Source organism: Colius striatus, chromosome 5 (genome assembly GCF_028858725.1).
Source record: "Colius striatus isolate bColStr4 chromosome 5, bColStr4.1.hap1, whole genome shotgun sequence".
Classification (NCBI taxonomy): Eukaryota; Metazoa; Chordata; class Aves; order Coliiformes; family Coliidae; genus Colius; species Colius striatus.
The window spans coordinates 58,195,491-58,220,294 of record NC_084763.1 but is presented as its reverse complement, the minus strand read 5'-3'; the positions used below and the strand labels follow the sequence as shown (position 1 = coordinate 58,220,294).

The window sequence follows — 24,804 nt, the reverse complement described above, 5'->3', positions numbered from 1 at the left end:
GCTCCTTGGCACTGTGTGCTGGTTGTCAGGGCCAGCTGAAGTGACACCCTGCTGCTTGCCTCTCCTGCCAGGTTCCTGAGCAGCCTGCGCTCCCGCCTGGGGCTGCTGCACCCCAGCCCCAACTGCACGCTGCGGGAGGAGAGCATCGTGCACGTGCACTTCAAGGAGGAGATCGGCATTGCTGAGCTCATACCCCTGGTCACCACATACATCATCCTCTTCGCTTACATCTACTTCTCCACACGTAGGTTTGTGGGGTGGGGAGCCACCCAAACCACCCACACAGCCGGCAGCCGGTGGCGTGGGAGCGGTCGGCAGCCCTTGCCCTGGCTGCAGGTGGATCTGTACCGCTGCAGTTCCTCCCTGTTCCAGCAGCACAGGGGGTGCTGAAATTTTACCCTGGACTGTCATGTAGAGAATTTCTAGTCCTGTTTCTCTGGCTTCTGGAAGTTTGTCCCTCTTAGCCAGTGTGGGCTCATTACCCCTGGTGTCCTCTGAGGCGCTTTCTGCCTTGGGCAGCTTCAAATGCCAGAGTAAGGACATTTCTTCCAGTGTACAGTCAAATACCTGTTCTGAGCTGTTGGATTTAGACCTTGCTAGCCACATGTCAGTTCCTTTTGTCATCCTGGAAGTAGCTGGAGCTGCAAGCTGTGCATTATCCTCTGTCCCACCATTGCTGTGTACTGGGAGGGTCTGGGAGCTGCACTTCAGGCTCTGAGGCTGAGCTACCGTTCCTTCTGGGTCACAGGGTGCTCAGCAGCCTCCTGAAGCAAGGCAGGATGAGCAGCCTCTCCTGGTGTTTTTGTGTGAGCATGTCACTTTTTGGTTTGCTTGGTAACTGAGGCTTTGCATTGTGTCTTCCAGGGAAGATTGACATGGTGAAATCCAAATGGGGCCTGGCCCTGGCAGCGGTGGTGACGGTGCTCAGCTCTCTGCTCATGTCCGTGGGGCTGTGCACCCTCTTTGGTTTGACCCCTACTCTTAATGGAGGGTATGTTTCCCCATCATCTTACACACTGCTGGGCAAAAGTACCATCAGGTGCTTTCCTGGGCTGCAAGGGCCGTGTGTTTCTCTGCTGAGCCACAGACAGACCCGACTGGGTGCCAGGCTCTGTGGAGAAGCTGTATTACTTAGCAGTTGACTCTTTCCTCCTGATGAAGGAATTGTTGGGACAGTGTCTTGTTCATAACTGGATTTCCTGGCAGCTAAGTAGCCTCTCACATACCTTCCTCATGCAGGGACTTGTAGCATCCACAAGGGCTTGGTACCTTTTCTCTGCCCGATGGAGGTTCCTTACATTTTATTCAGAAAGGTCTTTAAAGGTGGCAGAGCTGACCTGTGGGATTTGTGCCTGGGAGCCTCCCTGGGTGACTCTGCACCCATCACTCACAGAGTCAGCTCTTCCTTTAACTGGGGTTCCTGTGCAGGTCAGAGTTGGGGTTTGGGGCTTCCCATGTTGTTACTACCGTGTGTTTATTTGAGTTAATCTGAAGCTCTGACTGGCACCTCACCTCCCTGAGTGCCACACACTGTTCCCCTGGCACCTCACCTCCCTGAGTGCCACACACTGTTCCCCTGGCACCTCACCTCCCTGAGCTCCACACACTGTTCCCCTGGCACCTCACCTCCCTGAGCTCCACACACTGTTCCCCTGGCACCTCACCTCCCTGAGCTCCACACACTGTTCCCCTGGCACCTCACCTCCCTGAGCTCCACACACTGTTCCCCTGGCACCTCACCTCCCTGAGCTCCACACACTGTTCCCCTGGCACCTCACCTCCCTGAGCTCCACACACTGTTCCCCTGGCACCTCACCTCCCTGAGCTCCACACACTGTTCCCCTGGCACCTCACCTCCCCGAGCTCCACACACTGTTTAGTTCTCATTAATTGAAGTTCAGTTCAGAATCTGTTTTCCTGATCCTTTTCCTGCATGGTTAGGGAAATACCCATCATTTATGTTCCCATGCCTGGCCCTTGGCTGTGTTCACCCTCAGCCCATTGCCCTCAGCCCATAGCTCCAGCCTGGCCAGATCCTGCTGCAGAGCATTTGGATCCCTCTGTAGAACCTTTGTTATGGATCAAGGCCACATCATTGTGAGCTGTGCCAGTAAACCAGGCAGGAGCCCCTGGGAGCTGAGACTTCTCCTGCAGGCAATATTTGGGTGCAGATACATGGAGGGAATCCAGGGCAACAGTTTTGGTCAGTGCAGTGCCCAACTCACCCAAAGGTGTCCTATCACCTTTACCTCAGTTATCCCTCCCACAGGATCTAATGAGTTCATTCAGCCTTTCTTTCTGTTTTCCAGCCAGATGTCAGGATTGCCCAGTGTGTGCCAGGGCACTTCCCTGCAGTCACCCATTCGTTCCTCACCGTGTGCCATCACCAGTGGCAGCAGGCTGGGATGGGGCCAGCTGAGGGTGCACAGGCTGCTTCAACTTTGACCTGACCTTCAGCCTTTGTTTACAGCAGAGCCTTGCAGGCAGCAGGCTGTTTGGTTTCAGGGGTGCCAGTGTTGATGATAGGCATTTCCCCCTCGCTGGTTTTTGTCCAGTGTTAACATCAAGGCTGTTGCTTGGGGATTGGTGTTTGTTTACAATATGCAAACAAGACCTTATCAATCAACTTTTGTGATGAAGTCGAATGGCTGTAGGTGAGGTAGGTGAGGTAGGCATTAGTCTGCTGTGAACCCAGTGGAAATAGGTGGTGGGATTTATGCAGATTTGAGAAAGAAGGAAGAGTGGAGTGGAGGAGAATTCCTGGAGCTCCCTGGAAGTGGGGTTCCCTGGGAGAGCCCCATGAGTTGCCATCTCAGCTGGCTTTGAGGAATCACAACCTGAAGTGATGAACTGCTCCTTGTTGCCTGTAGAAAAAAAAGACCTAAACCTCCTATTTCAAATGTGAACTGATGTGGTAACCTCTTCAGTCTCCCAAACATTCTGGTTAGACCAGAGGTTGTCTTGTTCACAAGTATATATGGAGTCAGAGATGTGTTTTCAACGGGAGTTAGCAGTGTTCCCGTTGACTCTCTGGCCTGGATCGTGCTGTGGAGCAGCATCACGGTGATCAGTGAGGTGTAAGCATTTTGGTGGATGGATGTGGTGTGGAGTCTCCCTTTGCTCTTCCTCCTGGAAGCTCCTTCTCAGTGCTTTCTACTGCATGGTGGAGAATGTAACGAGGATGTCTGACCATGTGCCTCCTCTGAGCAGGGACAAGTGAGCCGAGGTTTTGGAGCTGTAGGGTGTGAAGAGCTTGTGTTTGTCCTGCACAGGGTTGTGTTCCTCCATGTCTCATTGCTTTTAAATTGCTGGTCATTGAACATGAAAACTGCTGACTCTTCAAGGACTGTTGACACTCGTAAGCTGGGACTGTTGGTTCATTATCTTCTGCAGTGGAAGCCACAGCTTCAAGTAGGACAGAGTTGCTGAGGGAATGAAGAGCTTTCTTTCCAGACAGAAGTAAACCTTCTGAAGGCTTGCTGCAGCTTGTCTGGAAGTGGTGCTGGACTCCCTGCCTGCCTCACAGGGCTGTGCACAGGGACAGGACCCTGCAAGGACTCCCTGAGAGCATGCCCTTGCAGCTAACCCACCCTCCCTCACGGCTGGTGCCTTCTCTTTAGTTCCAGATCTCTGTCCTAGGAGAGAGCTTGTCTCATACTGGAGAGACTCTCTGAGGGGCACTGCCCCAGCCCTGGGAAGCATTCACAATAATTTAGGGGTGGTTTGTAGTGGCCATTATCCAGAAAACCATGCAGCCTTGCAGAAACGTTGCTGTGTGCCCAGGGCAGGTGAAGGACAGAACCCTTGGCCTCGTCATGGAGCGAAACGGGATGAGAAGAGCCAAGGGCACAGGGCAGGGTTTCCCCACCTTGACTCTGGGGTGTGTGTTTGCTGCTTAACCTGCATTCCTCCCTTCCTAACAACCAGGATCCAGTTCTCAGTTCTGGTTCTGTTTCCTCTAGAGAGATCTTTCCATACCTGGTTGTGGTGATTGGCCTGGAGAACGTGTTGGTTCTCACCAAGTCCGTTGTCTCGACGCCCGTGGACCTGGAAGTGAAGCTGCGCATCGCCCAAGGTACGCGGCCAGCAGCGGGCTCTGGAGAGCTCAGGGGGACAAAGGGAGGGTCACCAAGGGCTGGGAGGTGGGGAGTGCTCTGGATTCTGCTCTGTGCAGGAAGCAAAGACTCTGTGTGTGAAAGGGCATTGCATTCTGTTTTAAGAAGTGCTAGTGAGGGGGAGCTGTGCCTCCTGGTGTAGGTGTCTAGCACCTCGTCCTCTCGGGCCCTGAATGCAGTCCCCAGGTGCCAGGACTGGGACAAAATCACCTTCTGCTCAGTCTGGGACAAAATCCCCTTCTCTAGGGTAGCTACAGCCTGTACCTGCACAGGGATTTGGATGTGCTCAAGCCACGGACCAGCACAGTTTGCAGGCACAGAAGGTGTTTCGAAACATCAGGGGAGAGAGATTCTAGAGTGATGCCTAGAAAAATCTGCCCAGTTGTAGAAATACAGGTGGTTTGTATCCTAAATGGGAAAAGAAAAGGACTGAAAACCTCAGGGGTCATGTACAGCTCTGAGCTCCTGTGGTACCCTCGTGCTGCTTCCATCAGGAGACGTCTGTGAGCTGAGGGAGTCGCCCTGAGCCCCCTCTGGAGTTAATGAGAACCCCACTAAGACACTGGGAGCCCACAGGCCGGTTCTTTGACTCAGACACTCAAGATAGGTCGAGTGAATTTTAGTCTGGAAGTGCCTTTTTCTGCCTGTTGTCTAGAGGAGCCTCACTTCACAGGAGGGAAGTCCAGTTTCTCTGTGCTGTGCTGTGCTGTGTGTGCCCAGCAGTGACGAGCCCCCTCTCAGCCCCCCTGGCATGCTCTTTCCCCAGGCCTCAGCAATGAAAGCTGGTCCATTATGAAGAATATGGCAACAGAGCTTGGGATCATCCTGATTGGGTATTTCACCCTTGTCCCAGCCATCCAGGTGAGTGGGGCTCATCAGTTTGAGGTTGGGGCTTGCAGGCACTGCAGGAGTACAGCGTGCAGTCCTCTGCTCCCCTCTCTGCCTGATGGGATCCAGAGTCTGCTCGTGGGAAGTACAGACATCTGTACACTGTGGATCCCTTCAGGATCTGTCCTCCCTCCCTTCTGTCCAGCACCTGTACCTGCATGTGGAACCTGGATGTGGACCTGGATTTCCTCTGAGGAGGAAGGGCTGTGGGACCTGGGGCTGCTCAGCCTGGGGAAGGGAAGGCTGAGGAGGGCCTTTATCAACACTTACAAATACCTGAAGGGTGGTGTCAGGAGGATGAGGTGACAGGACAAGGGCAAACAGGCACAGGCTGTCAGGGGTCATGTCAGTGGGTCTGTGTTGCACTGAGAACAGCATCAAGGTCTTCTGCCTCTCGGTGTGTTCCTTTCCCTGCTGCACAGTCCCCTTTTCAGGATGGGACTTGCTGGGTTGTATCAGGAAGCTGACACCATTTGATATGTGATCCTTCACCAAGCAGGGCTTGTTCCTGCTGTGCCACATGAACAGGAGGGCTGCCCTGACACGTCCCCAGCACCCAGCCCACAGCGCCTCTGCAGCCACACTGCAGGGAGGGGGCAGCCTCTTGCCTCTGGGAGTTTGAGGCAGCCTCTTGCCTCTGGGAGTTTGAGGCAGCGAGCAGAGGCAGGAGCAGCCCACATCTCCAGAGCTGGAGGCTGCTCTGAGCCCTGGCTGAGTGCTCACTGGCCACGTGTGGCCTGTGTGAGGAGGGCTGGCTTGTCTCTATCCCTGCTTTAACAGCAGGGGCTGCAGATTAGAGCAGGTTGCAGTGGAGCAGTACAGGCTGCACTTTGCTGTTCCTTAGCTTCTCTCTCCACACCCATGAGGACAAGAAGAGTGGAGCTACAGTGCAATCGCTCAGGCCAGTGCTGGACACCTACTGTGGCCTCCTTTGTTATTTGCAGCCAGTTGCAGAGGTTGCTCAGGTCAAACACTGGCAGCATGCATCCTTTGGGGCTGAACTGGGCTCATTCATGTGGTTTAGTAGCACCTTGTGGCCTCTGTTTCATTGCTGCAGTGCTTGATCTCCAAGTGAAACCTGACAGTCGTGTGGACACTGCTGGGACCGTTCCCTTTGCTGTTGCACTCTGCTGCAGAGGAGCTCACAGGGCACCCTGGTGACAGCAAGCACAGGAGGCTGATAAAAGGGACAGGGCAGAGCCATGGGCAAAAGTGCCCCCATGTCCATGTTACCTGTGTGAGAGTACTCCTGCTGACTGCAGCATTCCTTCCCTGTTGAGGTGAGGGAGCCCTGGCAGGGGCTGCCCAGATGGGCTGTGGAGTCTCTGAGACATCCCAACCCAGCTGGATGAGTCCCTGTGTGCCCAGCTCTAGGTGCTGCTGCTCTGGCAGGGGCTGCACTGGGTGAGCTTTGCAGGTCCCTTCCAGCCCTTGAGGTTCTGTGCTGCTGTGTGATGGCAGCCACCCTCTCTGCATGGCATCCTCCTGTCCTTGGATCCCTGCTTTCTCCAGAGGAGGAATCTTGGCTGTTAAAGACTGAAGGCTGCTCTGCCAGAGCCTGCTGTGTGCCCCTTATCTTCATCCCTGAACGGGAAGGACACTGTTCAGATAATGTGCTGCAGAGTCCAAGGAGCCTGGCAGGAGAGCTGGGCTGTGTGAATCTGGCAGGGGCTTTGCTCGAGGCTGTCAGAGGCAGCAGGGCAGTGCTGGGGTCCTTCAGCTCCTGGCTGCTGAGGGAATGGCAGTGAGGGAGGTGTTTGCTGCAGGCTCAGGGGCTGCAGAGGTTCCTGTTTTGCTCAGTGACTCCTTAGCAAGCAGCTCATTCAGCAGGAGGGAGTTCTCTGTGTTTTCCTTGGCTCTCCTTGTCCTAAAAGAGAGTTTGGCTTCAGATGGGAACTGTGCAGCCCCTTTAACCCCGTGTCACTGTGAACAGTGATGAGACCCTCTTGCCTCACACCACAGGTGGGCAGAGACCACTCTTCCCCTGGCACACTGTCCCAGCTCCTGGTCCTGATCTGGTGCCAGGGCACACGCTGAGCCCTCACCCCGTGCTTCCCACCTCCTGCCCGCTGCCTTGGGCTGAACTTCCCACACCCAGACCCCAAACCTGCACCCACAGAAATCAGTTGGGTTTTGCCACAGGCTGTGCAGTGTCCAAGTGTAAGAAGACTTTGTATTCCCAGGGCTAGCAGCTTCAGAAGGCTCTAATCCTGAGCAGAGTAAGGATCAGCATCCCTCCATGCAGAGCCTGCTCTCTGTGGAGCCTGGGCTCGCCGGGAGAGGAACCCATGCTGTGCTTTCATCCATCTGCTTCCCAAACCTGACACTGGGGAAGGGGCTAAAGACAAAAGTCTGATCAGAACCTGCTCCCGTGTGTTTAATACACTGACAGAGCCAGCCTGGAGAGGCAGGGCAGTGCCCGTCCCCGGGGGGATCCCAAAGCCCTGGGGCTGAGGTGCTGAGGGCCAGGCGTGGCCGTGGCAGTGCTGGGGGAACGGGTGGACTCAGAGATCCTGAAGGGCTTCTCCAGCCTCAGCCACCCCGTGGTTCTGTGGTCTGGTTCCTGAGCAGCCTGTGTTCTGCAGGGGTTTGGAATCCAGGCTGAGGTTTCTTGGTGCAGGGCAGGCAGCTGTCGCTGCTGGAGGCTGCCTGGGCAGGAGGCTGAGCGCTCTGGCTGCTCTGACACGGCTTTGGCAGCAGGGAAAACGTCCTCTGCAGGTTTTCCTACGAGCCTTTGATGTTTTGTGGCTACACAGAAGGTGAATCTGAGTAGCTGCAGGCCTGAGTTCTCACAGGGGCTTTTCCAGCGCTGACCTCTCAGCTGTCACAAAACACCAATGAGAGGATTTGTCAGTAAAGCTTCCCCTCTCTTCTGAAGCTGAAGGATGTGCCATTGTCTGTGCACGTGCTGTGGCTCATCACTGTGTCCTGTCTGCAGGAGTTCTGCCTCTTTGCTGTGGTTGGGCTGGTGTCTGACTTCTTCCTCCAGATGTTTTTCTTCACCACGGTGCTGTCCATCGACATTCGCCGCATGGAGGTAGGGAGAGGCCGGGGACACGGGGCATTGCTGGCTGCTGCCTGCAGGAGCAGGGCAGGGATTGTCCCCTGTGCTGGGCTCTGGGAGGCTGCAGCTCCAGGGCTGTGTCAGTGCTGGGCTCTGGGAGGCTGCAGCTCCAGGGCTGTGTCAGTGCTGGGCTCTGGGAGGCTGCAGCTCCAGGGCTGTGTCAGTGCTGGGCCCCTCACTCACTGCCACAGGGACACTGAGGGGCTGCAGCGTGGCCAGAGCCGGGCACAGAGCTGGGGAAGGGGCTGGAGCACAAGGGGATGGGGAGGGGCTGAGGGAATGGGGGTGTTGAGCCTGGAGAAGAGGAGGCTGAGGTGGGATTCAGTCTCTGATCCCATATAGCAAGGGACAGGACAAGAGGCAACAGGCTCACGTTGCCCCAGGGGAGGCTGAGGCTGGAGCTGAGGCAGAACTGTTTCCCTGAGAGGGGTGTCAGCCCCTGTGCCAGGCTGCCCAGGGAGCTGGGGCAGTGCTCAGCCCTGGAAGGATCTCAAAGCCGTGGGGCTGAGGTGCTGTGGGTCAGTGGTGGCTGTGGCAGGGTGAGGGCAGGGCTGGGACTGCAGCAGCTTCAAGGGCTTTTCCAGCCCAAATTCTTCTGTGTCATGGGGGTTTGCCTTGTTTCTGCCTCCTCTGCTATTGGGGAAGGATGGAGGAGGTGATTTTCACTCTTTAAATGGCAAAGACCGAGCTGGGGCAGTTGTTGCTTGGGTACACACGTGCAGGGACTGAGCACAGCCTCAGGTGTCTGGCCGTGCGGCTTTGGGCTGGCAGGAGACACGGGTGGGCACAAACTGACACGGGTGGGCACAAACTGACGCGGGTGGGCACAAACTGACACGGGTGGGCACAAACCGATGGGCAAAGAGGAGACAAAACGGCCGACTGGAGAGTGAGGGTGGGAGCTCAGCGAACCCCTCTGCAGGGGCCTGGCCTGCTCATCTTCCCCCGCCCCACGGTGGCTTTTCTCTTGGCAGCTGGCTGACCTGACCCGACGCCTGCCGGCAGAGACGTGCCTGGCCGCGGCCAAGCCCGGCAGCCGCTGCCCGCGCCCCGAGCGGCCGCCAGCGCTGCGCCCTGCCCCGCCGCACTCCGTGCCCCTGCAGCCACACTCTGTGCCCCTGCAGCCGCACACCCTGCCCCTGCAGCCGCACACCGTGCCCCTGCAGCCGCACACCATCACCCTGCAGCCCTGCTCCTTCCGCAACCTGCGCCTGCCCAAGCGCCTGCGCCTCATCTACTTCTTCGCCCGGACACGCCTGGCGCAGAGGCTCATCATGGTACGTGCCGCTGCCCCCTCCCCACGGGCACTGCCCGCCTCCCCGTCCCCTGCGTGGCCCAGGCTGCCCCTGGGAGCGTCCCTCTGCCGCAGGGCTCTGCTCCCTGGGGATGTCTCTGCCTCTGATGTGGGTGAGGGGACACGGGGCACCCTCAGCACGTTTGCAGGTGGCGCTGAGCTGGGCGGGAGTGTGGGTCTGCTGGAGGGTGGGGAAGCCTTACAGACTGGTGCAGACAGGCTGGGGGGCTGGGGCAAGGCCAATGCCATGGGTGTCAATAAGGCCCAGGGCTGGGTCCTGCACTTGGGCCACAGCAACCCCCAGCAGTGCTACAGGCTTGGGGAGCAGTGGCTGGAAAGCTGGACATGAGCCAGCCCCGTGCCCAGGTGGCCAAGGAGGCCAAGGGCAGCCTGGCCTGGATCAGTGTTGTCAGCAGCTGTTTTGTGCTGTGCTGCCTCTCCCAGTCCTCTCAGAGGGGAAGGTTGTTCTGGCGATGAGGGATGGATGGAGATGACGCCCCGGGGCTGGGCTGGTGCTGCTGGGGTGCTGCAGGGGGTGTGAAGGCTGTGCTCTCCAGGGCTGTGTCTCTTGGCTCACCCTGTGCAGGCTGGGACGGTGATCTGGATCGGAATCCTGGTTTACACGGATCCTGCTGGTCTCCGCACCTACCTCACGTCGCAGGTCACCGAACAGAGCCCTTTGGGTGAAGCAGGTCTGCCTCCCATGCCTGTTCCTGGAGGGGTCCTTCCTGCTGGGGACCCCAAGATCGACCTCTCAGTGTTCCCGTCGGACCCCATCCAGCTGTCAGAAAACCAGAGTCAGCAGCGTGAGCAGAAGCCGGGGCTGGAGGCCCTGAGCAGGCTGCAGAGCGCCCAGCACGCCTGGGCACAGGGGCCAGAGGGCAAAGGGAACGCACAGAACGAGCCTGGGACCGAGGCAGAGGTGACCTGGGGAGCAGAGGATGAGGAGATTTGGAGGAAGCTTTCCTTCAGGCACTGGCCGTCCCTCTTCAGCTACTACAACATCACCCTGGCCAAAAGGCAAGTGGGCTGGCACCGAGTGCCACGGGGGCTCTGTGCAACTGGCCACAAGTGGGTTCCTTCCTTCTGGGTCAGATAAGTTGTGTTCCACCAGTGTGGCTTCAGGAGGAGGCTTGAACAGACCCTCCTGGGCGCTGTGGAGGTACCGAGCTCCCCGGGGCACTGGGGCTGTGTCTCTCTGGGCTCCTGGGTGCCAGGCTTGCTCGTGAGCAGCCCAGAGGTGACAGGCAGGATTTTGTGCACCAATAAGTGATCCCCTGGGAGTGCTGGGAGTGGTGCCTGTGAGGAACAGAGGTTCCCAAAGGTACTGAAGGAAAAGCCTGAGCCCTGCCTGGGCTGCTGGCCAGGAGCTGAGCTGGGGTGCCACCTCAGACGCTTGTGTTTGCTGTTGCTAAGCTGCTCTGGTCTCTCCGTGCCCTCAGATACATCAGCATCCTGCCAGCCATCCCGGTCACGCTGTACCTCAACCCGCAGGAGGCGCTGGAGCTGCGGCATCCCCAGGAGGCCAATCGCTACCAGCCCCTGGGCGCGGGCAGCGGGAGGCTGGACGCTGCAGCTCAGCCCCAGCAGCCCTCGGCCAGGCTGCAAGGCCACCAGGATGTCACTCTCTACAAGTAAGAGTCCTTCACCGTGCCTCAGCTCCCCTGGAGACACGTGTTGCCCTTTGGCTCTTTGCTTCTGCTCCTGGGGGGACGCTAAAAATGTTTGTGAAGGTTCAGTGCAAAGAACAAAACCCTCTCAAGAACAGAGGGACCCTCAGCAAGTTCCCTGATGGCACCAAACTGACTGGTGCACCAGAGGCTGAGCTGCCAGTCAGCGAGAGCTGGGCACAGAGGAACCTGCTGAGGGTCACCCAGGGCAAGGGCAGAGTCCTGCAGCTGGGCAGGAACAAGCCCCTGCCCCAGCACAGGCTGGGGGGCACCTGCTGCAGAGCAGCTCCAGGAGAGGGACCTGGCAGTGCTGGTGGGCAGCAGAGAACCACGAGCAGCAGTGTGGGCTGGTGGGCAAGAAGCCAATGGCAGCCTGGGGGCATCCAGCAGAGTGTGGGCAGCAGGGCCAGGGAGGTTGTGCTGCCCCTCTGCTCTGCCCTGCTGAGCCCTGTGCCCAGTGCTGGGCTCCCCAGCTGCAGAGACAGGGAACTGCTGCAGAGAGGCCAGGGAGGGCTCCCAGGGTGCTGAGGGATGGAAGGTGTGTATGAGGAGGAAATCCCTGTCCAGCCCATTGGGAAGGTTTCTCAGCTGAAGGTGTCGCGCTGCACAAGGAACTCTTCACCTCAACGCCTTGTTGTCTCTGTCTCCCACCAGGGTGGCTGCTCTGGGCCTGGCCTCTGGCATTCTGCTGGTGCTGCTGCTCTTCTGCCTGTACAGGGTGTTCTGCCCCAGGAACTACGGGCAGCACGGGCTGTCTCACAGCAGGAGGAAGCGCGGGGACCTGCCCTGTGACGACTACGGCTACTCCCCTCCCGAGACCGAGATCGTGCCCCTGGTTCTCAGGGGTCACCTCATGGTAGGTCAGGTGCTGCAGTGCTCACAGGGAGGGCGTTTTCCCCATGCCACGCAGCCTCTGCCTGCTTTCACTGACAGCCCTCGGGAGGGACACAGCAGCTGGAGCCAGGCTCAGCCCCTGGCTCTAGAGGACAGTTTGGACTCAGGATCTGGCACAGAGCAATCCCTGTGTGGTTATGCCCTTACAGTTCCCAGTGCAACGTTTGGGGCTGGGGCCTTCCTCTGTCTCCAGCTGCTTTCTGTTCTTAACCTCAGAAGCTGTTTCACTCCCATCCTGGAGTTGCAGTTTTGCACAGATGCAGACCCTCCTTTCCTCCTGCCCCGGGGTGTCCTCGGTGTCACCAGCCCTTTGTCACCTTCAGACAGGACAGTTTCCTCCCCCTCTCCCAGATTTAGGTTGTTTAACACCCAGCACTTTGTCACCTTCCAGTGTATGGTCTCAGGCCTCAGCATTCATTAGTTGTTCAGCTTTAGCAAATCCCAGTCCACCCTGATTTTGCACCATTAGTTACAGTCATGTTAAATCCCAGCACCAGCTTTCACGGTGGCTGCTCCAGCTTGCTTTGCTGAGGCAGCTCTGGACTCCTGGCTTTTACTGCCTCCTGGATCCCTTTTTTCCTCCTGCCCAGGACTCAGTGCGTAGGTTTGAGCTGTTAAATGCTGTTTCCAGTGCCAAAAGCAGCCGTGGCTTGGCTTGGGCAGCGTGCTGCCGCTTGGCTCGCTCCTGTTTCTCAAGGGGAAAGATGCTTCTCCTCATCCTGAGAAACACAAAGTGCTCAGGCAACCAGTGAGAAGCGAAACGCTGAGCCAGGTCTGCCAGAGGAGCTGCACAGAGGTGGATGGAAACCTTCCCATCTCTTTGGGCCTTGCTTTGTGAGGGAAAGGGGAGACACATGGAGTCTGGCTAAAGGGTTGGTGTCGGGAGGGTGGGGTAGTAGTATCCAGTAGTGTCTGTGTGACAGGATAAGGGATAACAAGGTGGCACACAGGCGGTGCCCCTGGCACAGGAGGAGAAGCTCCTTTGGTGCTGAGGTGAGGGAGCCCAGGGAGGGTGTGGAGGCTCCTGCTCGGGAGGTTCCCACCCCCAGCTGGACACGTTCCTGTGCCCCCTGAGCCAGGGGAAGCTGCTGGAGCAGGGGCTGGGGCTGCAGCAGCTCTGCAGGGCCCTTCCAGCCCCACCATGCAGGGACCCTGTGAGTTGCAGCCAGCCCCACCAGCCGTGCCCGAGCAGCGCCACGCTGAGCTGTGCCCGTTGCTCCGCAGGACATCGAGTGCCTGGCCAGCGACGGGATGCTGCTGGTGAGCTGCTGCCTGGTGGGGCAGATCCGCGTGTGGGACGCGCAGACCGGCGACTGCCTCACGGTCATCCCCAAGCCCAGGTGCGTGGCGGCCCGGCCGCGCCGCGGCAGCTCCCGGTGCGTGGCGCACGTGCCGCGACCCTCCCTTCCCGCCCCGCAGGTTGCGGAGAGACAGCGGCGGCATCTTCGATTACCAGGAGGGCTGGGAGCAGAGCCCGGACGGCAGGGCCGGGCCCGAGGACGCCTTGGAGAGCGCTGCCCAGCTCCAGAGGCTGCTGAGCCCTCCCCAGCCGCCGCTGTTCTGCGACCAGCCCGACCTCACGGCCCTCATCGACACCAACTTCTCGGAGCGGGTGAAGGTGGCCGAGCCGGAGCCGCGGCTGCGCGCCGTGGGCGGCCGCCACAAGGACGCCGGCTACGACTTCAGCAGCCTGGTGGGGAAGGTGTACGAGGAGCACGGCGGCTCCCACGGCGGCTCCCACGGCGGCTCCCACGGCGGCCTCGGCTACGGCGGCAGCACGGCCCCGCACGCGGCCCCCTTCGGCAGCAGCTCCCGCGCCACGGCCGAGGACGGCGGCCGCCGGAGGAGCCTCGGCGACGAGCCCGCGCCCGCCCTGGACAAATCCTCCCCCGGTCCCGCCTGGGGAGGAGACATGGAGAGCTCGGTCTGGAGCCTGGACCTGCAGGGGAACCTCATCGTGGCTGGGCGGAGCAATGGCAGGCTGGAGGTGAGGAGGGGGCTGGGGCTGAGCTGCTGGGGGTGAGGAGGGGGCTGGGGCTGAGCTGCTGGGGGTGAGGAGGGGGCTGGGGGCTGAGCTGCTGGAGGTGAGGAGGGGGCTGGGGCTGAGCTGCTGGGGGTGAGGAGGGGGCTGGGGGCTGAGCTGCTGGAGGTGAGGAGGGGGCTGGGGGCTGAGCTGCTGGGGGTGAGGAGCAGAGCCCAGGGCTGAGCTGCTAGGGGTGAGGAGCAGGGCTCAGGGCTGAGCTGCTGGGGGTGAGGAGGGGGCTGGGGGCTGAGCTGCTGGAGGTGAGGAGCAGAGCCCAGGGCTGAGCTGCTGGAGGTGAGGAGCAGAGCCCAGGGCTGAGCTGCTGGGGGTGAGGAGCAGAGCCCAGGGCTGAGCTGCTGGGGGTGAGGAGCAGAGCCCAGGGCTGAGCTGCTGGGGGTGAGGAGCAGGGCTCAGGGCTGAGCTGCTGGGGATGAGGAGCAGAGCCCAGGGCTGAGCTGCTGGGGGTGAGGAGCAGGGCTCAGGGCTGAGCTGCTGGAGGTGAGGAGCAGAGCCCAGGGCTGAGCTGCTGGGGGTGAGGAGCAGGGCTCAGGGCTGAGCTGCTGGAGGTGAGGAGCAGAGCCCAGGGCTGAGCTGCTGGGGGTGAGGAGCCGGGCTCAGGGCTGAGCTGCTGGGGGTGAGGAGCAGAGCCCAGGGCTGAGCTGCTGGAGGTGAGGAGGGGGCTGGGGGCTGAGCTGCTGGAGGTGAGGAGGGGGCTGGGGGCTGAGCTGCTGGGGGTGAGGAGGGGGCTGGGGGCTGAGCTGCTGGGGGTGAGGAGCAGAGCCCAGGGCTGAGCTGCTAGGGGTGAGGAGCAGGGCTCAGGGCTGAGCTGCTGGGGGTGAGGAGGGGGCTGGGGGCTGAGCTGCTGGAGGTGAGGAGCAGAGCCCAGGGCTGAGCTGCTAGGGGTGAGGAGCAGGGCTCAGGGCTGAGCTGCTGGGGGTGAGGAGGGGGCTGGGGGCTGAGCTGCTGGAGGTGAGGAGCAGAGCCCAGGGCTGAGCTGCTGGAGGTGAGGAGCAGAGCCCAGGGCTGAGCTGCTGGGGGTGAGGAGCAGAGCCCAGGGCTGAGCTGCTGGGGGTGAGGAGCAGGGCTCAGGGCTGAGCTGCTGGGGATGAGGAGCAGAGCCCAGGGCTGAGCTGCTGGGGGTGAGGAGCAGGGCTCAGGGCTGAGCTGCTGGAGGTGAGGAGCAGAGCCCAGGGCTGAGCTGCTGGAGGTGAGGAGGGGGCTGGGGGCTGAGCTGCTGGAGGTGAGGAGGGGGCTGGGGGCTGAGCTGCTGGGGGTGAGGAGGGGGCTGGGGGCTGAGCTGCTGGGGGTGAGGAGCAGAGCCCAGGGCTGAGCTGCTGGAGGTGAGGAGCAGAGCCCAGGGCTGAGCTGCTGGGGGTGAGGAGCAGAGCCCAGGGCTGAGCTGCTGGGGGTGAGGAGCAGAGCCCAGGGCTGAGCTGCTGGGGGTGAGGAGCAGAGCCCAGGGCTGAGCTGCTGGGGGTGAGGAGCAGAGCCCAGGGCTGAGCTGCTGGGGGTGAGGAGCAGAGCCCGGGGCTGAGCTGCTGGGGGTGAGGAGCAGGGCTCAGGGCTGAGCTGCTGGAGGTGAGGAGCAGAGCCCAGGGCTGAGCTGCTGGAGGTGAGGAGCAGAGCCCAGGGCTGAGCTGCTGGGGGTGAGGAGCAGGGCTCAGGGCTGAGCTGCTGGGGGTGAGGAGGGGGCTGGGGGCTGAGCTGCTGGGGGTGAGGAGCAGAGCCCAGGACTGAGCTGCTGGAGGTGAGGAGCAGGGCTCAGGTCTGAGCTGCCACATGCTCTTTAAAGACTGAAGGAGCTTAAAGATTGCCATGGCATTAAGTCATGAAATGAGGCAAAACCACTGGGATTTCTAGAGGAATGATACAAGTTTTGAAGCAAGTGTTAAATGGCAAATGGCCAATGAGCAACTCCCAGAATTGGTTTCATTTTCACTTCCATTTTTGAAGGAGAATGTCAATCTCCAAAAGCTCTGCAGGGTTTGGGTTTTAAAAAGCACCTTTTGAAATGCCATTGTTGATGGTTTCTGACCTCGAGTGGCTTCTCGTTCCTCCCAACACCAGCACAGGCAGCCCACTCCCTGGCCTTCCTTTGCTTCTGGGCCGCTGCCTGAGTTTTGCTGCTGAGTTCTGTCTCCAATCCACATCAGAGCGTTGCTTCAAAACCCAGAGCGTTCCTGCTCGGAACAGGGCGGGTGTGGAGCAGAGGGGAGCAAGGGAGCAACTGTGTGCTCTGCTCAGAGTGCTGACAGTGACTCCTCCTCTCCTTGCAGGTGTGGGATGCCATCGAGGGCACCCTGCGCAGCAGCAATGACGAAGGGCAGTCTGGCATCACGGCGCTCGTCTTCCTCAGCAACAGGTAACTGACCGAGTGCCTTTGGGCTCCTGCGAGGGCAGGGCAAGATGTGGTGTAAGGCAGGAGCCTCCTCCTGCCCCTGAGGTCAAACAGCTGCAGGTGGCAGAGGCTCAGCTGGGCAATGTCCCCTGCTTGTGCTGCCTCTCACATGGTGGGGTGAGTTGTCCTGAGACCAGGACCCTTCCAGCAGCCACTTCTTGGTACACTCAGTCTGGCCAGCTGCTGCCTGTCCAGAGGGACTCGGGGCTGGAGATGGAGCTGCACAGAATCACAGACTCTCAAGGGCTGGGAGGGACCTGCAAAGCTCACCCAGTGCAACCCCCCTGCCAGAGCAGCAGCACCTAGAGCAGGGCACACAGGGACTCATCCAGCTGGGTTGGGATGGCTCAGAGAAGGAGCCTCCACAGCCCATCTGGGCAGCCCCTGCCAGGGCTCCCTCACCTCAACAGGGAAGAAGCTTTTCCTTGTGTTGCTTTGGAACCTCTTCTGTTCCAGCTTGTCCCTGTTGCCTCTTGTCCTGTCACTGGCCATCCCTGAGCACAGCCTGGCTCCAGCCTCCTCACACCCACCCTTGATGGGTTTGTAACATGACTGAGCTCAGCCCTCAGGCTTCTCCAAGCTGCAGAGCCCCAGCTCCCTCAGCCTTTCAGCACAAGGCAGATGCTCCACTCCATCACCTTGCTGGCCCTGCACTGAACTCTCTCCCTGTCCTTCTGCAACTGAGGGGCCCAGAGCTGGACACAATGCTCCAGCTGCAGTCACTGATCTCTGTGTGCTGTTATTCAACAGGCTGCTTCTTGTTCTGCAGCCTGACCTAAACACAATGTCCCTGTGCTCAGGAGGGGTCCCTCACTGGGGGCACAGTGCAGGGCACGTGGGACCTTGGTGGCAGCTCTGGGGGCCCCTCGTGCTGCTCTCAGGGCAGGGCCTGTGTCTCCTCACGTGCCCGTTTCTCCCTCAGGATCGTCGCTGCCCGCTTGAACGGCTCCTTGGATTTCTTTTCTCTAGAGACACACACGTCCCTGAGCCACCTGCAGTTCCGAGGTAAGTGAGCAGCTGAGCCCTCTCCTCTTCCCTGGCCTCCTCCTCACGCCTTCCTTCCTGAGCTGCCACGAGAATGCAGCTCTCCAGAGCACCCCGAGCTGCAGGACTCCAAACCCACTGCTCTGGCAAGGCTGAAGGGCACTTTGGGAGTTCCACATGGGCTGAGGGTCAGCTCTGCCCCTGCCTCTGGCCTCACCCACTTCTCACTTCTGCAGTGTCTGTTCTCACACCACATACCCACAGTGCAGCTTGGGGCACAGCCACAGCACACTGAACCAGTGCACAGTGGTCAGTGTTTGCAGTGTGGTGCCACAGCTTCCCCTCAGAGTGCAGACACCGTGTGCAGCATCTGGGGCCTCAGAGCCCTTGGTCTTGCAGAGACTCACTCACTGCACAGAGGCCAGTGGTCTGCAGGAGGAGCTGAGGGAGACCCTCCCTCAGGTTGTGAGCACTGAGCAGCTGGAGCTTCAGCCAGTGCCCAGTGTCCAGCCAGGCTGCTCTAGCTCTGTGTGTGTGTGTGTGTGTGTGTCTGTGCTGCAGATAGGGTGTAGCTTGTGTGTGTGTGTGCTGCAGACAGGCTGTAGCTCGTGTGTGTGTGTGTGTGTGTGTGTGCTGCAGACAGGCTGTAGCTCGTGTGTGTGTGTGCTGCAGCCAGGCTGTAGCTGTGTGTGTGTGTGTGTGTGTGTATGCTGCAGCCAGGCTATAGCTGTGCGTGTGTGTGTGTGTGTATGTGTGCTGCAGCCAGGCTGTAGCTCTGTGTGTGTGTGTGTGTGTGTATGTGTGCTGCAGCCAGGCTATAGCTGTGCGTGTGTGTGTGTGTGTATGTGTGCTGCAGCCAGGCTGTAGCTCTGTGTGTGTGTGTGTGTGTGTGTATGTGCACTGCAGCCAGGCTGTAGCTGTGTGTGTGTGAGTGTGCTTATTTAGGCTGTAGCTCTGTGTGTGTGTGTGTATGCTGCAGCCAGGCTATAGCTGTGCGTGTGTGTGTGTGTGTATGTGTGCTGCAGCCAGGCTGTAGCTCTGTGTGTGTGTGTGTGTGTGTATGTGCACTGCAGCCAGGCTGTAGCTGTGTGTGTGTGTGTGTGTGTGTATGCTGCAGCCAGGCTATAGCTGTGCGTGTGTGTGTGTGTGTATGTGTGCTGCAGCCAGGCTGTAGCTCTGTGTGTGTGTGTGTGTGTGTATGTGCACTGCAGCCAGGCTGTAGCTGTGTGTGTGTGAGTGTGCTTATTTAGGCTGTAGCTCTGTGTGTGTGTGTGTATGCTGCAGCCAGGCTGTAGCTGTGTGTGTGTGTGTGTGTGTGTATGCTGCAGCCAGGCTATAGCTGTGCGTGTGTGTGTGTGTGTATGTGTGCTGCAGCCAGGCTGTAGCTGTGCGTGTGTGTGTGTGTGTATGTGCACTGCAGCCAGGCTGTAGCTGTGTGTGTGTGAGTGTGCTTATTTAGGCTGTAGCTGTGTGTGTGTGTGTGTATGCTGCAGCCAGGCTGTAGCTGTGTGTGTGTGAGTGTGCTTATTTAGGCTGTAGCTCTGTGTGTGTGTGTGTATGCTGCAGCCAGGCTGTAGCTGTGTGTGTGTGTGTGTGTGTGTGTATGCTGCAGCCAGGCTATAGCTGTGCGTGTGTGTGTGTGTGTATGTGTGCTGCAGCCAGGCTGTAGCTCTGTGTGTGTGTGTGTGTGTGTATGTGCACTGCAGCCAGGCTGTAGCTGTGTGTGTGTGAGTGTGCTTATTTAGGCTGTAGCTCTGTGTGTGTGTGTGTATGCTGCAGCCAGGCTATAGCTGTGCGTGTGTGTGTGTGTGTATGTGTGCTGCAGCCAGGCTGTAGCTCTGTGTGTGTGTGTGTGTGTGTGTGTATGCTGCAGCCAGGCTATAGCTGTGCGTGTGTGTGTGTGTGTATGTGTGCTGCAGCCAGGCTGTAGCTGTGCGTGTGTGTGTGTGTGTATGTGCACTGCAGCCAGGCTGTAGCTGTGTGTGTGTGAGTGTGCTTATTTAGGCTGTAGCTGTGTGTGTGTGTGTGTATGCTGCAGCCAGGCTGTAGCTGTGTGTGTGTGAGTGTGCTTATTTAGGCTGTAGCTCTGTGTGTGTGTGTGTATGCTGCAGCCAGGCTGTAGCTGTGTGTGTGTGTGTGTGTGTGTGTATGCTGCAGCCAGGCTATAGCTGTGCGTGTGTGTGTGTGTGTATGTGTGCTGCAGCCAGGCTGTAGCTCTGTGTGTGTGTGTGTGTGTGTATGTGCACTGCAGCCAGGCTGTAGCTGTGTGTGTGTGAGTGTGCTTATTTAGGCTGTAGCTCTGTGTGTGTGTGTGTATGCTGCAGCCAGGCTGTAGCTGTGTGTGTGTGTGTGTGTGTGTATGCTGCAGCCAGGCTATAGCTGTGCGTGTGTGTGTGTGTGTATGTGTGCTGCAGCCAGGCTATAGCTGTGTGTGTGTGAGTGTGCTTATTTAGGCTGTAGCTCTGTGTGTGTGTGTGTATGCTGCAGCCAGGCTGTAGCTGTGTGTGTGTGTGTGTGTGTGTATGCTGCAGCCAGGCTATAGCTGTGCGTGTGTGTGTGTGTGTATGTGCACTGCAGCCAGGCTGTAGCTGTGTGTGTGTGAGTGTGCTTATTTAGGCTGTAGCTGTGTGTGTGTGTGTGTATGCTGCAGCCAGGCTGTAGCTGTGTGTGTGTGAGTGTGCTTATTTAGGCTGTAGCTCTGTGTGTGTGTGTGTATGCTGCAGCCAGGCTGTAGCTGTGTGTGTGTGTGTGTGTGTGTGTATGCTGCAGCCAGGCTGTAGCTGTGTGTGTGTGAGTGTGCTTATTTAGGCTGTAGCTCTGTGTGTGTGTGTGTATGCTGCAGCCAGGCTGTAGCTGTGTGTGTGTGTGTGTGTGTGTGTATGCTGCAGCCAGGCTATAGCTGTGCGTGTGTGTGTGTGTGTATGTGTGCTGCAGCCAGGCTGTAGCTCTGTGTGTGTGTGTGTGTGTGTATGTGCACTGCAGCCAGGCTGTAGCTGTGTGTGTGTGAGTGTGCTTATTTAGGCTGTAGCTCTGTGTGTGTGTGTGTATGCTGCAGCCAGGCTGTAGCTGTGTGTGTGTGAGTGTGCTTATTTAGGCTGTAGCTCTGTGTGTGTGTGTGTATGCTGCAGCCAGGCTGTAGCTGTGTGTGTGTGTGTGTGTGTGTGTATGCTGCAGCCAGGCTGTAGCTGTGTGTGTGTGAGTGTGCTTATTTAGGCTGTAGCTCTGTGTGTGTGTGTGTATGCTGCAGCCAGGCTGTAGCTGTGTGTGTGTGTGTGTGTGTGTATGCTGCAGCCAGGCTGTAGCTGTGTGTGTGTGTGTGTGTGTGTGTATGCTGCAGCCAGGCTATAGCTGTGCGTGTGTGTGTGTGTGTATGTGTGCTGCAGCCAGGCTGTAGCTGTGCGTGTGTGTGTGTGTGTATGTGCACTGCAGCCAGGCTGTAGCTGTGTGTGTGTGAGTGTGCTTATTTAGGCTGTAGCTGTGTGTGTGTGTGTGTATGCTGCAGCCAGGCTGTAGCTGTGTGTGTGTGAGTGTGCTTATTTAGGCTGTAGCTCTGTGTGTGTGTGTGTATGCTGCAGCCAGGCTGTAGCTGTGTGTGTGTGTGTGTGTGTGTGTATGCTGCAGCCAGGCTGTAGCTGTGTGTGTGTGTGTGTGTGTGTGTATGCTGCAGCCAGGCTATAGCTGTGCGTGTGTGTGTGTGTGTATGTGTGCTGCAGCCAGGCTGTAGCTGTGTGTGTGTGAGTGTGCTTATTTAGGCTGTAGCTCTGTGTGTGTGTGTGTATGCTGCAGCCAGGCTGTAGCTGTGTGTGTGTGTGTGTGTGTGTATGCTGCAGCCAGGCTATAGCTGTGCGTGTGTGTGTGTGTGTATGTGTGCTGCAGCCAGGCTGTAGCTGTGTGTGTGTGAGTGTGCTTATTTAGGCTGTAGCTCTGTGTGTGTGTGTGTGTACGTACTTTAGCCAGGCTGTAGCTGTGTGTGTGTGTGTGTGTGTGCTGCAGCCAGACTGTTGCCGTGGTGTGTCCCTGCAGGAGCCCCCAGCAGGAGCAGCGTCCCGTCCTCGCCCGTGTTCAGCAGCAGTGGCCTCATCTCCTGCCAGCTCACACACACCGTGGCCTGTGCCCACCACAAGCCCATCACGGCGCTGAAGGCTGCGGCCGGGCGCCTGGTCACCGGCAGCCAGGACCATACGCTGAGGGTGAGGCTTCGTCTGCTCCCCCCTGGGAGCTGCTCCTGGGCACGGGCTGGGGCAAAGCCAGCGTGGGGATGGGCACAAAGGGCGGGCTGGGGGTGCATGAAGGTCCCCGTGCTGTGTTGTCCTGCTGGGACGGGGCTCCTTGCTGCAGTTACAGGGACAGGCCTGGGTGAGCTCCTGCTCAGAGACAGCGTGGGATCTGCTCACCTGGGGACTGGGGTGGGGGTTCAGGGGCTCCTGGCTTAGCCACCCCATCGATGAGGTTGGAAAAGCCCTTGAAGCTCCTTGATGCCACCATTCCCCAGCACTGCCACAGCCACCACTGACCCATGGGCTCAGCCCCACAGCTCCAGGCTTTGGGATCCCTCCAGGGCTGGGCACTCCCCCACGGCCCTGGGCAGCTGGGACAGGGCTGGACAGCCCTTGGGGAAGGAATTGTTCCCCAGCTCCAATCTCAACCTCCCCTGGGGCAGCTTGAGCCCCTTTCCTCCTGTGCTGTGTTCTGTGAGGCTCAGGTGGCATCACTCTGCTGACAGCTCTGCCCTGGGACACTCAGAGCTGCCCCAGGACACTCAGGGCTGTATCTGGACACTCAGAGCTGCCCCAGGACACTCAGAGCTGCCCCAGGACAGTCAGGGCTGTACCAGGACAGTCAGGGCTGCCCCAGGACAGTCAGGGCTGTAGCAGGACACTCAGAGCTGCCTCCCCCTGCAGGTGTTCCGGCTGGAAGACTCGTGCTGCCTGTTCACACTGCAGGGCCACTCGGGAGCCATCACGGCTGTCTACATGGACCAGGTACGGCCCCGCTGGCAACCAGCCCCCGTGTGTGGCTGCTGAGGTGGGGGGACTCAGCTGGGACCCTCTCCTGGCTCAGGAATCTGAGGGGGAGGGCTGCTAAACCCCACTGACCAGAGCCAGGCACAGCCTGGGTGTGATGGGGAGGAGAATCAGGAGGGACAAGGGGAAGCTGGGGGGGATGAGATAAGGAGAGTTGGACGGGACAAGAGGAGAACAGCCTTAAGCACGGCACAGGAACACAGACAACACCCGGCCTTATAGAACCCCAGAACATGGGGGCTGGCAGGGTGCTCTGGGCACCATCCAGTGCCAGCCCCTGCTAGGGCAGGTTCCCCTGCTTCCCCAAGCCCCTCATGCTCTGGGGAAAGTTAACCCCATCCCTGCCAAACCCAGGTCATTGCCCACCTCTTTGTACCATCTACATCACGGCTGGGTCATCACTGACCACCACTTGTCACTGAGACACACACACAGGCCGTTGCCTCAGCCCTCTGCGCTGGCTGAGCTCTGAGCTGCTCCCGCCTCCCTCGCAGACCATGGTGCTGGCCAGCGGAGGCCAGGACGGTGCCATCTGCCTGTGGGACGTGCTGACGGGCAGCAAGGTCAGCCACATGTACGCCCACCGCGGGGACGTCACGTCGCTCACCTGCACCACGTCCTGCGTCATCAGCAGCGGCTTGGACGACGTGATCAGCATCTGGGACCGCAGCTCAGGGATCAAGCTCTACTCCATCCAGCAGGTCAGGAGCTGGGGAATGGCCAGGGGAAGGTTAATCCCAGAATCCCAGACTGGTTTGGGCTGAAAGGGACCCCACAGCTCATCCTGTTCCACCCCCTGCCATGGGACAGCTTCCACCAGCCCAGGCTGCTCCCAGCCCCTTCCAAGCTGCCCTGGGACACTGCCAGGACTGGGGCAGCCACAGCCTCTCTGGGCAGCTTGTGCCAGGGCCTCAGCACCCTCCCAGGGAACAGCTTCTGCCTCCCATCTCAGCTCAGTCTCAGCAGCCAGCAGCCCTTGTCCTGGCACTCCAGGCCCTTGCCCAAAGTCCCTGCCCATGTCTCTTGGGGGCCCCTCGAGGGACTGGAGGCTGCTCCAAGGGCTCCTGGAGCCTTCTCCAGGCTGAGCAGCCCCAACTCTCTCAGCCTGTGCTCACAGCAGAGGGGCTCCAGCCCTGGCAGCAGCTCTGTGCTGGCTCCAGAGCTCCCTGTCCTGTTGCAGGGGCTGGTGGGTGGGTGTTCTGCTGCCTTTCTGGACCCCCCCAGGCCCCGCAGAGCAGCTCCCTGGCCTCGCAGATCCCTGTGGGCACCCCACGTGCTTTGGCAAACATCCCCCTTTACAAAGGGAGCGTTCAGGAGCTCTGTGAAGCCCGGCTCTGGCTGGGCCAGGCTCTGCGGGCCGGGCCGGCCGAGGGGCTGTGGCCAAAGGGCTCCGGCTGCCGGGGGCTGGCTGCTGAGCTCGCTCCTCCCCCGCAGGAGATGGGCTGCGGCTCCAGCCTGGGCGTCATCTCTGACAACCTGCTGGTGACGGGCGGCCAGGGCTGCGTCTCCTTCTGGGACATCGGCTACGGCGACCTGCTGCAGACCGTGTACCTGGGCAAGAGCAACGAGGCGCAGCCCGCGCGGCAGATCCTGGTGCTGGAGAACGCCGCCATCGTCTGCAACTTCGGCAGCGAGCTCAGCCTGGTCTACGTGCCCTCGGTGCTCGAGAAGCTGGACTGAGCCGGGGCTGGAGCTCGGGGTGCGGGGACACGGGCAGGGAGGGGGGGACGGGGCCGGGGGCACCGGCTCCAGCTCTTGGTTCATGCCACGAGCCGGACTCTTGTCAGCGGGGCCGAGCCCCCTCCGCTCCTGTCCCCGCAGCGAGGTGCTGGGGGGCGGCTGCAGGGGGACGCGGGGCAGGAGCGGGAGCAGCCCGGGGCAGCCCCAGCCCCGCAGCTCGGCCCCCACGTGCCTTAGAGCTCGGGCAGAGCCCCCGGGCCCTGCTGCCCCCTCCCCTATTTATTTATACGCTGTACATATTTATTTATTGCGGCAGCCCCAGCACAGCCCCAGCACAGCCTGGCTCCTGCGCCCACTTTGCAGCAATAGCACCTTCCTCCTCCTCCTGCCACGGGACCCAGGAGGCCTCTCTCAGGTTGGGTGCCGGGAGGAAACCCCTCGAGGGGCAGGGAGGGGGTTGTGGGTGGCAGCGATGGGACCAAAGCGCCTGCTGTGGGGTGTCCCCCGTCCTCCCCCTCGGTGTGCAGGGCCCGAGCCCCCTCCCCTGTGCTCCCCCCTCGTCCACACAGACTCTGGTGATTGTAGAGGCCGGGGAGGGGGCTACTGGGGGTCCCTCCCGCCCCATCCGCCGCAGCCTTGGTCCCGCTGCTCGGGGCCGCGTTTTGTAGCCCGTGTTTTGTAACGCAACGAGGACGCTGCCATTAAAGGAACTAACCCCAGCCTGGCTGTGCCCCTGCTCCCCCCTGCTGCCCCCCAGCCCCGGGGGGCCG

The 24,804-nt window shown here is 59.8% G+C and overlaps 1 protein-coding gene across 2 annotated transcripts in view; it reads left to right on the top strand.

The window, feature by feature from the left end:
- SCAP (SREBF chaperone) overlaps window positions 1-24,753 on the top strand; it is a 58,664-nt gene extending 33,911 nt beyond the window's left edge. Inside the window, exons 7-23 of one of the 2 annotated variants that reach the window (XM_061997458.1) lie at window positions 72-244; window positions 865-991; window positions 3,963-4,075; window positions 4,882-4,976; window positions 7,942-8,040; window positions 9,042-9,344; window positions 9,948-10,381; window positions 10,804-10,995; window positions 11,686-11,887; window positions 13,150-13,265; window positions 13,345-13,912; window positions 16,225-16,310; window positions 17,269-17,351; window positions 21,354-21,520; window positions 22,232-22,312; window positions 22,849-23,055; window positions 23,789-24,753. In XM_061997458.1, coding sequence (XP_061853442.1) covers window positions 72-244; window positions 865-991; window positions 3,963-4,075; window positions 4,882-4,976; window positions 7,942-8,040; window positions 9,042-9,344; window positions 9,948-10,381; window positions 10,804-10,995; window positions 11,686-11,887; window positions 13,150-13,265; window positions 13,345-13,912; window positions 16,225-16,310; window positions 17,269-17,351; window positions 21,354-21,520; window positions 22,232-22,312; window positions 22,849-23,055; window positions 23,789-24,034 — 3,292 coding nt within the window. In that variant the 3' untranslated portion in view covers window positions 24,035-24,753. Of the gene's footprint in view, window positions 1-71; window positions 245-864; window positions 992-3,962; window positions 4,076-4,881; window positions 4,977-7,941; window positions 8,041-9,041; window positions 9,345-9,947; window positions 10,382-10,803; window positions 10,996-11,685; window positions 11,888-13,149; window positions 13,266-13,344; window positions 13,913-16,224; window positions 16,311-17,268; window positions 17,352-21,353; window positions 21,521-22,231; window positions 22,313-22,708; window positions 22,828-22,848; window positions 23,056-23,788 lie in introns of those variants that run through there. The other variant, XM_061997459.1, reaches the window with a different exon arrangement.
- The last annotated feature ends 51 nt before the right edge of the window (window positions 24,754-24,804 follow it).